Raw genomic sequence first — 16,666 nt, forward strand, 5'->3', positions numbered from 1 at the left:
GCATCGGCAGGCGGACTCTCAACCACTGCGCCACCAGGGAAGCCCCAGACTGGTTTATTGAAGGAGTAAATCTTTACATAAACAATGACAGTATTATTTTTTAGTGTATATAATTTTTTAAAGAAAAACAACATGCTGTGATGCTTTAACTCATAAAATAGAAAGGACTGCTTTTCTTCTTTAAAAGTGTTTAGTAATTGTTTTATCTTTTATATCACATGTATATTATTTTAAGAGAAAAAATTAATTAGAAAGAAAACTACCGAATTTCTTTGAACATTTTCTATATGTCAAATATTCTTCTAAACACTCTATATGGGTTATGTCATTTAATCCTCATAACAGCCCTACAAGTTTATTGTTATTCACATTTTATGGATTAGAAAAATACCAAGGCTCAATAATAAATATAATAAAATAATGATAATAATAATAATAATGTTTAAAGTCACTAATATTCACTAAATATTCGTGAATACGAGCTCTACTTGGGGCACTGTTTTAACTGCTTTGTATATATCATGTCATCTAATCCTTACCACATGTATGAAATAGGTACCAAGATCATTCCCATTTTACAAATGAAAAAGGGAAAGGATACTTTCCCTCAGAGGGAAAAAAAAAAATAACTGACCCAAAATCACAAGGCCAAATTCAAACACAGGTAGCTGCATCCATAGTCAGTGCTAAAATATGACTCTTGGATCCCTTGGGACCATTATTATGCTGGGAGTAACAGAAACTCTGACTCAAAGTGCCATAGGCATTAAGGGCATCTAGCATCTCGCATCCCAAAGCCCAGATGTAGAGCAGGTCTCAAGACTGGTTGATGATGCGGTGATGTCATCAAGGACCCAGGTTATTACTATGTTTTGCCACTTTGGTCTGGCTTCCAAAATTAGGTCTGCTTCTTACTGGCTATCAATTTAAGCAAATTACTTATACCAAGAATGAGCCCAAGTATATTCAGTTGTAACTGAGAATGACAATGTTGCAGTATTGATTTAGAACTGGAAGCAGGAAGGCTGCAGCTGTTCCAGGCTTCATGACTGGGTACCTGTTTCCTTTTTCTCATCTACACGGTCAGCAGAATAACATCACTTACCCCAGGAGCTGTTGTGAGGATTAAGTCAGTTAAAATACATAAAATGCTAAGAACCATGGCTGGCACATTGTAAGTGCTACGTACGTGTTAACTATTATGGTTGTTGTTTTTCTGGTTATGCTACTGTGAAATGTCCAGAAAAAAGCAATTATAGTGGCTTCCTAGAAAGCAAAAAATTTTTAGTCCTGTACGAGATTTTTTTCCCACATCTGCCTTATGGGAGTTGGCTTTCAAGCCTTTCCCTTGAACAGCCACCTAATAGGACAATAGGTTTACCGTAGACAACAGTCAGGACGCCCCAGAGCTGAGGGTAGTCACCTTCCCCGAGGCCAGGGCCAGGAAGGGATGGGGCATAGAGAGGCTCAACAGCCTTCCTCATTTACTGTGAATATGATGTAGAGGCTGTTAGCATTGGTGCCTCCAAAGAACTTGGCATAAGACGTAACGAAAAAGACAAGGAGCGAGTCAGCAGCCTGAGTTTGCCACCTTCCTCTGCCATGTAACTGCTATTTGGTTGAAACACTGACTCCTCAACCAAAAATCGGAACTAGGTAACCCAGGGTCATTTTGACTGAGTGTGTGCACGTAAGTGCCCCCACTGCATCCCCCCGGAAGCTGCACAGACAACCAATGACCTTCCCGATAAGAAGAGATCCCATCCCACAGCTCCTTCTGGTCCATGATACAAAAGATGCTGTGCTTCCCTGCCAGGCCCTTCAAACAAATGAGAATAATAATACACATCCTCCTGACTGGATTTAAGAATCAAATATGATCATATGTAGAAATGCTCTGTGAATCTGTAGGACACAGCAATAAAGAATGGGGGTTAATTTACCCCTACAGGACTTCTGATCTATCTGCTAGGACGACAGATTAGTCCTTTCCTGGTAATGGATTGATGGCAGATGCACAATCTTAGAAGCTATGTTGCTCATTAACCCGTGACACTAGAATCTTAGTTATAAAAGTGAGCAACTTTATAGAACACATATTAGAGAGAACATTAACGAAATGATTAGGATTTAATGTTTCCTAATGGGCTGTTATATCCTTTTTTTTCCTTGAAGTAGATTAAAAAATACATGAATCTGTGGCATAGAGATTAATATCATTCTAAAGAGCTGGCATCAGAACACTCAAAGACACGTGGGGAATTGCTCCCTTTGGCCTGGAAACTGGAATTCTCAGAAAAACGCTTAGAGAATAGCAGCTGTTAGGAATCGTCTTTCAAGAAGCCCAACCAAGGGACTTCCCTGGTGGCGCAGTGGTTGAGAATCTGCCTGCCAATGCAGGCGACACAGGTTCAATCCCTGGTCCAGGAGGATCCCACATGCCGCAGAGCAACTAAGCCCGTGCGCCACAGCTAGTGAGCCTGTGCTCTAGAGCCCGTGCTCCACAAGAGAAGCCACCGCCATGAGAGGCCCACGCACCACAACGAGTAGGCCTTGCTCGCCACAACTGGAGAGAGCCTGCACACAGCAGCGAAGACCCAATGGAGCCAAAAATAAGTTAATTAATTAACCAGAATTTACCTAGAAATTAACATCTGCTATTGAAGATATGTCTAATATGCAAAATTAGCAAGGAAGCTATATCCACAATTTTATTATAGTTTCAGTTCTACTTTAAAATTGCCGTAGCAAAAGAACATTTGATCGGGAGACAGATAGCACTGAGTTTTACTACAAATGAGGGTCTGACTCTACTACAGCTGAAAATAGCGTCACGCCCAGAAATTTAATGTGAAGAGGCCACAGTTCAGTCACAGACATTCTGTGGCTTGGACTGTTAAGTGGTCACACTTACCTATAGGAAGAATATTCGTTTTCTAGCTGAAGTATTTATTTTGGAAATACTTCAGAGTCATTTTCCTAGAAGCATGAGCCTATTCCCTATAACACATTAAGCTTCTCAAATTTGAAATGTGATTTTTATGTCTGTCTATCCTTTACTCTTTGCTTCATCAGTCAGTGATTTCTGCCTAATGAGATTGAAATCGTAGTACAAGAGTCTTCTTTTAAAAAAAACTAAAGCTGTGTTTTGTTTTGTCATATAATTTATTGCAATTAAAGTTGTATTTTTACAATACCAAATGATGAATAACCATTATCCAGCTACTTTGATCAAGAGCTAATTTCAGATTCTGAGTTCATGAAGTTAATTTAAAACTGTCAATAGTTACATATTCAGATTAAGATTCTTATTAAAGAAGTATTTAGTTTTATTACTTTCTTATAAATATGCGTTTCTGCATGAGTATAGAAAATGAGATTCGTAAATAGAACTTCAAACCTTTTAAATTTTCTAGACAAGCAGTGATTTACCCCCCCCTCCCAGAATCTTCATGATGGTGAATCAGATGGCAAAAATTACAGGTATAAGAATAAAGTTTATGGCTTTTCCAAAACATGACTTGCTATCCATTATCTCTTCAACTCCTTAAACCTACGATTGGGGATTTTTTTTTTCTTTTTTGGTTAATATGGCACACTATTTGTAAAACAACCTCAGCAAAAAAAAAAGGGCTTGTGGTTAAATAGAAGAACCTTTTCTTGTTACATCCTTGTGGAGTGAAAAACTGTACATATTTTACAAATAAGTAATTCCCTAGTACTTTAAGTCTGGGATCACACCTAAGGGACACCAGGCTAGTTAACTAAACTCTGAAAAATATGGTCAAACCAATTATTCCTTGATAAGTTTTTAAAAGACATTTGAAAGCATCTTGTTTAACTCATGCAGCATTTTTCCTCAATGTGTTAAACCAATTTATCTGCATAAACACAGTGTAATTTACATGAATATTATTCCTCTTAACATGTAGTTGAAAATATTCAATTGTGGCAAAGCCATTTTTCAAAGTAGCCCTAGCATAACACAGGTGCAAGGCAGTCAATTCTTTATTCCAATGCCAATTCCCCTCCTTATTAGCTGCTGTCTAAAGCAAACTTATCGTGTCTATTCTACGTAATTGTTTTTTGTTTTCTCCCTTTGCTATTTTTGTTTATATGGTACTTCCTCACCCTAAGATCAATATTCATGTTTTTCTTCTAATTCTTTTATGGTTTATATTTTATGTTTAACTCTTGAATACTGATTCAGAATTGACCATTTGATTTTAAAGTGTGTGTATTTTTTTTACATTTTCTTTTTTTTTTATTGAAGTAGAATCGATTTCCAATGTTGTGTTAGTTTCAGATGTGCAGCAAAGTGATTCAGTTATGCATACGTATATACCTATTTTTTTCAGATTCTTTTCCCTTACAAGTTATTACAAAATACTGAGTATAGTTCTCTGTGCTGTACAGTAGGTCCTTTTTGGTTATCTATTTTATATATAGTAGTGTGTATTATTTATTTTATTTAAGAACAAATAATTCCTTCAATGAACATTTATTACATACTCACTCTATGTTTGGCACTGTGTTTACAAAAATGAATCCATGCCAGGTCTTGAGAAACATAAAATCAGAGGGCAAAGTAGGCCATAAAAAAATAAATTAAACTTCAGTGTGAAAAGGGTCAAAGAGCAGGAAGAAGACACAAAGCTTTGCCAATAGTGGCAGCTTCTCCACTGGCTAGGGTTTTGCTTCTTGGGGCAGGTAGGGCGCTGAGTTCATAGAGTACTCTCATTACGAAGCTGGACTCACATTAGCAGAAAAAAGCAGGTGTACTATTGAATATGAACTGGCTGTGTCCAAGTCTGGACAAAGACAATAGACAAATGTCATTAAGTAGACATTGCTGCTGCCACTCCCACCTCATAAGCCCAGAAAATCAGAATATTACGATTGCCTTCCAATAAATATTAGGCATAGGATCGCCCTCGGAATTTTTGCAGTGCTATGTTTAACCTATGTATGACGTGGAAGCTTCGGTCAGAGAAGGCTTGTTGGGAATCTATCTTTCCTTCTCCTTTCCTGTATAAGTCGAGCCCCCTACAGTCTCCTGCACGTTATTCTGCTTCTCCTAGTGGTGAAACAAGAGGCATGGGTGGCAGAGGGTAGAGTCAGGAGCATGGGTGCGGCAGAAAGGTAGGGAGGATCTGCCATCACGCCGTTAAAACTCTAAGAACCATCAGAAGTAACTTGCATTCTAAAAATGGACCCTATTTTGTCAATAAAGTTCTTTAATTATGTTCCTTGGCAGCTTTGCATTGACCACGAGCCTGGTTGCCTTCTCTGGGGAGCTAACCTTTGACACTTTCGTACACATGAGAAGCTTTGAAAAGCTCTGGGCTGACCAAGTCCTAAGAATCACTGCCCTACAATCAGCTGAGACCTTGTCTAGTTTGTTTTTGTTTTTGTTTTTTGCGGTACGGGGGCCTCTCACCGCTGTGGCCTCTCCCGTTGCGGAGCACAGGCTCCGGACGCGGAGGCTCCGCGGCCACGGGTCACGGGCCCAGCCGCTCCGCGGCATGTGGGATCCTCCCGGACCGGGGCACGAACACGTGTCCCCTGCATCGGCAGGCGGACTCTCAACCACTGCGCCACCAGGGAGGTCCCTCAAAGCATCATTCTTAAAGGAAAACTATATCAGACTGTGTGAGTCACTTTCTACATAAATGGCTCTGAAAAAGTAGTTCTAAATACCTTTGTTCTGCATTCACCAATATATTATAATTAATATAGATTGTGTACTTTTAGATTACAAGGTGCTAATGAAGAAAATATGAAATTTTTGCACTATGATGAATAGAGAACAATGACTATAAATAGCATTTCTGTTAGAGATGAGCAAGGAAAAACTCATGCATTCATTCTCAGAGAAGATCTTGTGACCTAATGAGATGTTTAAATTTATAATGATCTATATGTACAGTAGGACTATCTTATTTATAAGGAGGAAACCTACACTGTTTGAAGTCTCCTTGGGCAGAGCATAGACAGGCATTGTTGCCACTTTAGACACTACAATCGATGTAGCTACAATAACTACCCAACATCCATTGAAGATGCCATCTGGTAAGTTGCCCCACAGAAATAATCCCAGCTCATGGCAAGAGGGTTGTTTGGTGGCCAGCTGCAGAAATGGCCAAGGGAAGAGGTTTTCTACTTGGGATAATAGTGTGTGTATTCATCTAGGTACTTATGGAAAGTGTAGCTAAGTATGCTTTTGGACAAGGTGGGTATTTTAAGAGTAGTTGCTATCTGAAAGGACAACCAGAAATTAATATGTCTCCCCATGACCTGCAAATTGAAAAGGATTCAAATATTCTTTGGAAAGCTTCAAATTCAACTCTAAGGAAGAGCTAAAAGTGGTCTTTACTTCATTTAGGGGAATTTAAATTACTGGGATTAATCATTGCTAGTAAGAATTCACTTTATAATATGAATTAATTAATAGTTTGGAGGCACCCTGAACTCCTTAGGACACTAGGAAAGAAAACCCCATGACTCAGCCACGGGGGTAAAAAAAAATGACCTTAAATATCATTCCCCCCCTAAAGAATTAATAGTGATAAAATAAACAATGTCCTTTGTGGCCACTGGGCCTTATATACCTGTGGAGTATCTGGCTAGTGACACTTAATCTTGTTTAGACGAAAGGCAGAGAGCTAATGCTGACATGAAGCATCTCCATAGTTGGTGTGATTACTTATCAGTCATATTAGGGGATCTGTGGAGACATGAAGAGAGACAGTACTCTCAAAATGAATATCGTGGGCAGATGTGGGCTTTTATTCTCAGTTCGGCGCCTGCCCCACAGCAAAGTGAATAGCCCCCCTTCCCCCTGAACACGTGTGCACACATATACACACGGAGCTGCTACAATAGAATCCAACTCTGCATTTGAGTCCTTGTCTCTGGAATTTCCAGATCCCAAGAGGCTCCCTCCTGCAAGCCTTGCAAGATGGTTACTCTGAAACTTGAGATGGATGGTGACAGATAAGAACCTGCCAGAGAGGTTTTTACCACATCCAAGTTTGCAGTTAATCAGACCTCTTTCCAGCCTTCACGATTATTTGAGCAAAGGCAGCAACTGAGAAAAAAGTCTTCTTTTGCAGAGAGGTTTTTACCACATCCAAGTTGGCAATTAATCAGACCTCTTTCCAGCCTTCACGATTATTTGAGCAAAGGCAGCAACTGAGAAGAAAGTCTTCTTTTGCAGAGGGTTTTCAACCACACCAGCAGCTATATCCACAGATCAAAAATACCAGTATTATTCTGTTTCCGGCTACCTTTCAAAAATGGAACAACTAAAAGGATCATATGACTTTTCCTTTTTTTTTTTTTTTTTAAAGAATCCTACCAGATTAAAACAAACATCTATTTTTCTCAAACAAGGAATTTTCCAACCAAAATTTTAAAATAAGCAAGGATTTTCTTTTCAGACAGTAAACTTGGCAAAAAACAGATTGAATAGAAACACTTCTGTTGTGCAAATGAAGTAAAATGTGTGCATACATGCACATGCAGCATGAATTCTGAATACAACAAACTATAACACATTAGTACCGGCATGAAACACAAAGGTAGCACCATTTTATGGTCTCAAAATCCCAATTAGCACAAAAGGCATAACATTGTAATCAAATAGTTATTGATCAACACAAAGACAGAGAAGCCAGATGTGTTGAGTGGGCTTGGTAATTAGCTAAGTAAACTACAGGTGTTTAAAATTCATAGATTACAGCAACATGTACACTTATTGTTAGAAAATCATCTGTAGGCAAATCTTAGTGTCGTCAGGTGCAGCAATTACATACCATAAATGTCAGTATCTGGGAATGTACATTATACTTTCACAAATAATATTTGAGGCATCACTGGCATGAAATGGTTTTTTCCATTGCGTTGAAATGTTGTTGCATTCTATGCACAAATGCTCAGCTTTGAAAGGTTGTTTTTGCAGGGACATACCTGGTTCTGCCCTATGGACCTGATGCACATCAAAAGTGGGGATGAATTAGGAGATTGGGATTGATCTATATGCACTAATATGTATAAAATAGATAGCTAATAAAAACCTGCTTTATAAAAAAAAATTCAAAAAATAAAACTACTAACTTTTTTTAAGTGTAACTTACACGTAAAAAACATTTTAATTAAAAAGGCACTACTGGGCTTCCCTGGTGGCGCACTGGTTGGGAGTCCGCCTGCCGATGCAGGGGACACGGGTTCGTGCCCCGGTCCGGGAAGATCCCACATGCCGCGGAGCGGCTGGGCCCGTGAGCCATGGCCACTGAGCCTGCGCGTCCGGAGCCTGTGCTCCGCAACGGGAGAGGCCACGACAGCGAGAGGCCCGCGTACCGCAAAAAAAAAAAAAGCCACTACTGTATATATACACAGTAACAAATTCAAACAATACAAAAGACTTAGAACAAAAAGTAAATCTCCTACCCCAAACCTTCAATGCCTCTCCCCCAGAGGAAGCCACTAAGTATGTCCTTCTAGAAAAGTGCTGTGCATATGGATTTTTAAAAAGTGCACACATATGGATTTTTTTAAAAAAGCAAATCAGCATAAAACAAGACATGGCTAATGAATGGGCAACTACAAAGTAAACACGGATAAGAGAAGGGGAGGTTGACATTTAAAAGAAAAACAAAAGTCTTCCTGCAAATTGCAGACTTTTGTAAATTTCTCGCTGTATTTCCCCTACCCCCTTCAAGGTGGCCCTGCAGGAGGTGGGCTTCATTTATATCATTTCCTCTAATGGGACTAGTGATTTCTTTAAAGTCATTATTAGAAAACTGGAGGTGAGGGGGGTGGGGGGGGGTGTTCGTTTGGTTCCTTCCACAGCGTCCAATGGTTTTGGAAAGAAATTCAACCTTTCACCATGGTTCTTTTCCTCCTTGTTTTGCACTGTCTCAGTTATTTTAATAAATACATGAGAAAGATGGTTGATTCTCTCCATACTTACCTTTCTTAAGAAATGCATTTGATAATGCATTCATACTCAGGAGTGGGACCACTAGGTCATAAGGCATACATTTATCTAGCTACAGTGGATATACAAAACTTTTTTCAAAGTGGCTGCACAAATTCACACTCCCACTAGCAATAATGGATGTTCAGTGACCTTCTGGGTTTTTTTTTAGGTTTTCTCAATTCTTAATTGAGTTTGTGCCTCAAAAAATCCGGTAGCGGGCTTCCCTGGTGGCGCAGTGGTTGGGAGTCCGCCTGCCAATGCAGGGAACACGGGTTCGTGCCCCGGTCCGGGAAGATCCCACATGCCGCGGAGCGGCTGGGCCCGTGAGCCATGGCCGCTGAGCCTGCGCATCCGGAGCCTGTGCTCCGCAACGGGAGAGGCCACAGCGGTGAGAGGCTCGCATACCAAAAAAAAAAAAAAAGAAAGAAAAGAAAAGCCCTATCAATACCTAGTTGTAAGGATAAGAAACAGAAAATCAAAATGATCAATGGCTGCTCCTCACTCTGCAGACTGTTCTTTATATTCAACACCAGTGGCATGGGCCTAAATAATTATGATGTGCTATGGCTTGCAGGAAGAATTCTCTAAGAAAGCAACAGTAGGGGGCTTCGCTGGTGGTACAGTGGTTAAGCATCTGCCTGCCAATGCAGGGGACACGGGTTCAAGCCCTGGCCCAGGAAGATCCCACATGCTGCAGAGCAATGAAGCCCGTGCACCACAACTACTGAGCCTGAGCTCTAGAGCCCGCAAGCCACCACCACTGAGCCCACGTGCCACAACTACTGAAACCTGCACGCCTAGAGCCCGTGCTCCACAACAAGAGAAGCCACGACAATGAGAAGCCCTCACACTGCAATGAAGAGTAGCCACCGCTCACCACAACTAGAGAAAGACCACATACAGCAACAAAGACCCAAAACAGCCAAAAGTAAATAAATAAGTAAATTTATAAAAAAAAAAAAAAAAGAAAGAAAGCAACAGTAACTGACAAACACTTTCAAATGGAAGCTTGAAAACCTTTTAAGCTTATCCCTAAGAGCTGCTTTTAATATAGGAAAATAACATAATTATTGATATATCAATAATTAAACTAGTGCTAAGTCTTTGTATAATGGGCTCCAAACACGTAAACCTCGCTACCAAGCCCTGTGTTTGTCCTTCATGATATAGATCTACAGTACCCTCTGAAATGTTTGGTGCTTCAGTGAGAAGAAAATTATTAGAAATGTAAGACATTTGTTTTAATTTTTCTAATTCCTATTCTGAGATAAACAGTATTTCAAAAGAAATTTCAACTGACATGAATTTAATTATATAAATGGAAACCCAAAGCTAACTCTAAAATTGAGCAAAATCTATTTTTTTACATACATGTGGACATCTCTTCAAAGTCACATTTTCACTTCCAGATGGGCTGGCTTATGACAAAAGACAGTGAAAAGACAGAGTGGATAGCCATACAAAATTGGATTCAATGACTCTTCCAGCCACAACTAAGGAGAAAGGAAAAAAATGATTATTAGTAGTTGGGAGTCCATTTCTAGAAATAAAGAGGATTAGCTAAAATTAAATTAGACACATACCAAAAAAAAGCAGATGATTAAAAGAACAAAGAAGAATAAGAGAAATACTAGTTCTTTGATTAATGAAAAATTATATAGTGGTCTACTGTAATAGAAAGTGAATATTGAATTTTTCAGGGTGTGAGCCGATTCCAATACTGTAGCTACACTTACTAGGAATAAAATGTGGGCAGGCATATCCACATACAGTTAATGAGCATTTCAAAGAATTGTGGAAATTCTTTTTTTTTTTTTTATTCAAGCACTTGAAGAAAATGGGAACAAGTTTGAGATTCACACTAATGAGATGAAAGGACTTTTAAACATTTAGTATTTAGTTGAGTAGATATTCAGGGAAAAGCAGTGTTCTGGAATAATTTTAAGTCATAACTTTGCGAGTGTGAGTAGATGCACGGATTGACTCTTGTTCTTCTTGTCCACCCCATGTTCTTACTACCTGGACTCCCAACTTCATGAAAAACACCGAATCCTCTCTTCTCAATCCCCTCAGTTCCTTGAAATGCAGTTTTTCACTCCCAACACTCTCCCGGCATTGCATTTTGTAAGGTCCCCATTGCCCACCACTCAGCAGATTCAGTGCTGTTTTTTGTTGTTGTTGTTTGTTTGTTTTATTTTAGGAGGAGTTTTTGCCTCTGGCATTACCAACTTCCCTGAAATTCTTTCTCCTGTTGGCCTGGACATGCTCTGTCTCTCCAGGCTGTCCTCACACCTCCCAAACCCTTCCTGTTTCTTCTCTCTCTCCTTGCTTTTTTCCTCCTTGTTTTACAAACTGTCCCTTGGTAATCACATACACTTGCATAAATACAAATACCGTTATCCGTATCTCTTAAATTCTAAGGACAATGGCAAAGACATCAGTTGTCAATTTTCTTAACCGTGGTGTGCTTAAATTCTCAGATAATATTCTAATTCCAAGAAATGGAAAAGAAATGACATTTGAGAGACTCAATTATTTTTCAAGGTTACTTTGTTGACCTATGGTTTAGCACTAACCCGTGTGTTTGAAAACTGCAAGCTTTGATATGATAGCCAAAATGTCAACAAAATAAATGAACTTCTGCATTTATTTATTACTTTTTCTTTATTAAAATATCGTAGTTTTCTGAGTTGCATTTCCTTTGATGTGCCTGACATAGGAAATTGAGTTTATTATGTGTTAAGGTGTTTTTTAATGTTTGAAATCTAACTACTGAAGGAGATAGAAATCAGACACAAACTTGTGATAAAATTTTATACCAAATTTAATAGGTCTAAACTTTAAGTATAATTTGATGCTATCAATTTTCTCATTCAAATTTTAATACAGTCATTGCAAAGAATAGAAGTTTATAAATATGTTATAGTGCCAACAAATCAAGTGAGAACTGCACTGAGAGATTTCTGTGAGTGTAACAAATATGTATCATTAGTTCATAAATTCACTTTTCTTTTATTTGGGTAATATAAATTTCAGTAAAAGTAATACTGAAAGGAACTTACAGTCCTGCAATAGAAAAGACCACTAGGTAAGAATGTGTAAAGAATAGAAATTGCTATGGATTTTGAGATCATACTAGTTTATCCTGAACCTAATGAATTCTATTAAAATTGGAAATAATAGTTTTTATGTAGTGACCAAGACTAACTATAAGAGATTAAATCTGCTGGCCAGGAAAGGGAGCAGCATGCAGTTTGCCTCTAGGTAAATTGCTTTGTAAGAAACTGAATTCACTTGCGAAAGCAATTATATTTTTCTATAATATTTTCCCTCTAGAGGGTAACTACAAATGATACATGTAGCCAACCAACAACCAAAAAAAAAAAAAAATGATGTAAAATGTTTTATTATCCATAAAATTCTGTAACTGCGAAGGTAACTGAATGATATGTGTAGCAAACCATAACCAAAAAAAACAAACAAAAAAGATAGAAGATGTTTTATTATTGATCTAATCAGAGGCATACTTATAATGGTGCTTGAATTACTTGAGTTGAGGAGAATCTAAAACTGTGAAATAACTGCCTACCAGCCTGAACTGGAAATGTTTCTTACCTTGCAATGTGGGTACCACATACAGCAGGGGGTAACAGCAGATGAGGGGCTCCCACGCTGGTTGTATTCAGTCCCAGACACCTTGAAGTTCAAGAACTTTCCATTTCACACCAGCTTCCCCTAAGTTTTCAGAGTTCCCAATTTCTGGTACTTAGGAGTGTCCTATGCCACTGAGATGGGGACTTGTCCTCCGAGGGACACTGGGATGCACAGATGTGCATTAGTTGTGCTGCACCATCCGTGGGTGGCCCCTGGGCGGCTGAGCAAAAGCCACGTGTGGTGTCCACTCAACAGGTCCCCCTGGTACCAGTGACAAGACACTCACGTGGAGTGGAGGCTGGGAAATGGACCAGCTGACATGCTCCTGCGTCCTCGGCTCCCCTGCCGATCCACTGTCCCCGGTCCACGGCCTACAGTCCACGGATGCCCTTGCCATCTCTCCATCATCACACCTCCTCCTTCCTGCTCCACACGGGCAGCTGTAATCTTTAGCTTATCTGGGAGTCAAGAGTCTGGTTCTTCATCTATTCTTTTCAAACTATTGTTTATGACAAAAAACGTTATAGCCTTAGTTCTTCATGGCTGACACTGCAAATACTAAGGGGCATCTCTTGAGAATTAAACACCTGCACTGGTGTTTCTGTTAAGAGCTCTGAAAGCCTATTTTGATATGTAAAAGTCAAGGATTGCCTTCTTTGTTCTTTTGCTCAGCTGTAGTGGCATTTTTTGGAAACAACTTAGGAGGAGGGATCTAGCTCCCTTCAGGGTATGGGGAATTGTAAGGGGTTGGGCAGGGGAACATAGTCAGTAATGGGATAACATCACGTCACAGCTAAAAGTACAGATTGCATAGGGTCAGGTCTGGATCTACCACTACATAGGCAGTTCATTTAATTTATTTATTAACGAAGTTGGGCAATTTATTTTGCCTTTCTTTCCTCACCTGTTTTAGTTTTGTTTTGTTGTTGTTGTTGTTGTTGTTTTATGATCGTTATACAACAAATACTACAAACCTGGTGTCTTAAACAACAGAAATTTATATTCTCATAGCTTATTTTCAGACTTCGGACCAATGTCTGAAACTCAGTTTCACTGGGCTGAAATCAAGATGTTGGCAGGGCCACGCTCCTTCTGGAGTTTTAGGGAGAATCCTTTCTCTTCTCTTCCAGCTTTTGGTGGCGGCCAACATTCCTGGACTTGTGGCCACATCACTCCAAGCTCTGCCTCTATGGTCACACTGTCCTTCTATTCCTCCTTGTGTCTGTCTACTCTCCCTCTGCCTCCCTCTTATAAGGAGACATGTGATTGTCTTTAGGGCCCATCAGATAATCCAGGATAATACCCCCATCTCATGACCCTTAATGCAATCACATCTGCAAAGTCCTTTTCTTGCCATATAAGGTAAAATCCACAGGTTCCAGGGAGTAGGACATAAATGTATTTTGGGGAGACCATTATTCAGCCTACTGTAAGTTAGGATGATGATAGTACGTGCAAGAACACATAGCATGTGACAAGTGCTCAGAACAATGTCTAGCAGGCAAAAAATCTCTCAATAGGGCTTCCCTGGTGGCGCAGTGGTTGAGAGTCCGCCTGCCGATGCAGGGGACACGGGTTCGTGCCCCGGTCCGGGGGGATCCCACATGCCGCGGAGTGGCTGGGCTCGTGAGCCATGTCCGCTGAGCCTGCGCATCCGGAGCCTGTGCTCCACCGCAACGGGAGAGGCCCGCGTACCAAAAAAAAAAAAAAAAAGAATCTCTCAATAAATGTTAGCACATGATGGTGATGCCAATGGCAATGGAGCAACAAGAAAATACAGAAGAAAATTTCAATGTGGACAATATAATTTTTAAATAAACATGTCACCTCTGGATTTTTGATGTGTGCTAACCTTGAAATGTTATTATTCAAAGAATATATCACCACATTGAATAACTATAACCGATGTGAAAAATGAGCTATTTCATTAGCCATATGATACACGTCACCAATGTTAACTTTGTCTTTTGTCACTTTTTACTTCAACCATTTCAACAATTTCACTTATCCTGAATTCTTCCTAAAGTGAAAATCAAAGATGTGATGTGATATGATTGTCTCCTTTTGCTCTCTTGTCTCCTTATATCCCAGGATACAGATCTAATGACATTCAACATCTCTGTACACCGGTCGTGGTGGCGGGAACACGGGCCTGGCTGTGTCCGAAGAGTGCTGCCCCCGTCAGCCCACAGCATGATGGACGATTACACGTATGTCTCCGTCACCGGCTGCATCGTCGACTTCCAGTACCTGGAGGTCATCCACAGTGCCGTCCAAATACTACTCTCTGTAAGTATCACATTTGTCCGATCAGGACTCTCTTTAATGGCATTTTATATCTAAACTTTCTGTCCATACCCCGCCACCGCTAGATAGTGCCGTAGATAGGCACACAGAGAACATCCTTTAAACAATGGAAATAGCAGCAATGATGCTAACGGTAGTTATGCTTAATGCAGGTGACATCTTTTTCCTCTTGGTATCCAGACACTTTGGTTTTAGAACCAGTTAGTTGCTGTAGTTTCTAACTTGAGATACAATCCCCACAATTCAGTGGAATAGTACCACCATCCCCCAGAAATGGTGCATTGCCCATTCGCTACTGTGGGCTCTTCTCCTAATATACTTCTACTGCTGCAGCTACTTCTAATGCATTCTTTTATTAAGTCATGTTAGCTCCAAAGAAAGAAGGATGAAAATACACCCGATGTCTTTCTCAATCGAGTAAACCTCATATTTCAAATAATTATTTCTTAAGAAAACAAATTCCTCCAGAGAGTCCTACACATTTTAGTGCCTGAAATTGGTTGTGAGGATACAGTTCCATATAGAGAAACAGAGAGGCAACGGTTTGATTGGGCCACAGAAGGCTTATGTGCTAGGAATTCCTTAAAGACATTTTCTTTCCACCAGACTGTCCCAGCCACAGTTTGATCACGCTGTGGAGTGGAATTAATTTAAGATATATACCATCTTCAAGAATGCTGTCTCTTTGAGATCCAACAAGGACTTGGCATTTTGTTTGAGTCAATATACAATAAAGCCGTTCTCACAACACTTTTCACATGAACCAGCCATCTCAGTTCTTCTATCCAGCTGGTTAGAGTTAGAGTCAGAATGAGAAAGACAGGCTCAATAATAAATAAATAGATGACAGAAGTACGAGAGGTGTATGTCAATGAAGAATGTACCTTGGAATTATTTCCAGAAAGAACTTTAGGAGTCCCTGCTAACACTTACTGTATCTGTTATCTACTGCTGTGTAACAAACTGCTCCAAACTGTAATCACTTAAAACAGTATCAGTGTGTTGCTTAGAGTCCTGTGGCTCAGGAATTTGGGCAGGGCTCAGTTGGATTGCTCTGTTTCACATGGTGCTAGCCAGGTCACTCACGTGAACCTTCCACCAGGAGCTCTGCTGTGGTTAGAATATTCTAGAAGTCCTCACTTATATGTCTGGTGCTGGCTGTTGACCCACATTCTCCTCCACATGGCTTCTCTTTTTGAAGAAAACTTGACAGACTTTCTTGCAGCCAGGCTGCTGGGTTCCAAAAAGAGAAGCCCAACATGCAAGCATTTATCAAGCCTTTACTTGAGAGTAATATCTACTGTTGTCCCATTGGCTACAGCAAGTCATGTGACCAAGCCCAGCATCATTGTGGGAGGGGCCTCTAGAAAGGTGAGAGTATCAGGAGACATGGCTCATTTGGAGCCACCAATGTAGCAGTCTTACCCACCTTTACATAATTTATTAACTATTGTTCTTTAACCTGCATATGTCAAGGTTTAAAATAGTGTTTTAGAGCATATTTGAATTATAATTTTCTAGAAAGACTAAAGACTAGAATAAAAAACTTCAAAGATCTTTTAGTGTTCTAGTTCAATGAAAGGCAAATTCTACCCTAAATTCAAAGAAAGAGGTTGGACCTCAATGCTAAGGAATTTTCTTTCAGAGATGTAACAGGGAATCTGATTATTCTTGGTTTCTATATGCTGTCATTTGTCAATATATGTTTATCAATCTTTCCCT

The 16,666-nt window shown here is 39.8% G+C and overlaps 1 protein-coding gene across 1 annotated transcript in view; it reads left to right on the plus strand.

Moving 5' to 3' along the window:
- The window catches only part of NKAIN3 (sodium/potassium transporting ATPase interacting 3), a 143,257-nt gene extending 128,277 nt beyond the window's left edge, over positions 1-14,980 (plus strand). Inside the window, exon 4 of the mRNA XM_007471476.1 lies at positions 14,729-14,980. Coding sequence (XP_007471538.1) covers positions 14,729-14,980 — 252 coding nt within the window. The remainder of the gene's footprint in view (positions 1-14,728) is intronic.
- The last annotated feature ends 1,686 nt before the right edge of the window (positions 14,981-16,666 follow it).

Source organism: Lipotes vexillifer, unplaced genomic scaffold, assembly GCF_000442215.2.
Source record: "Lipotes vexillifer unplaced genomic scaffold, Lipotes_vexillifer_v1.1 scaffold165, whole genome shotgun sequence".
In the NCBI taxonomy this organism is placed as follows: domain Eukaryota; kingdom Metazoa; phylum Chordata; class Mammalia; order Artiodactyla; family Lipotidae; genus Lipotes; species Lipotes vexillifer.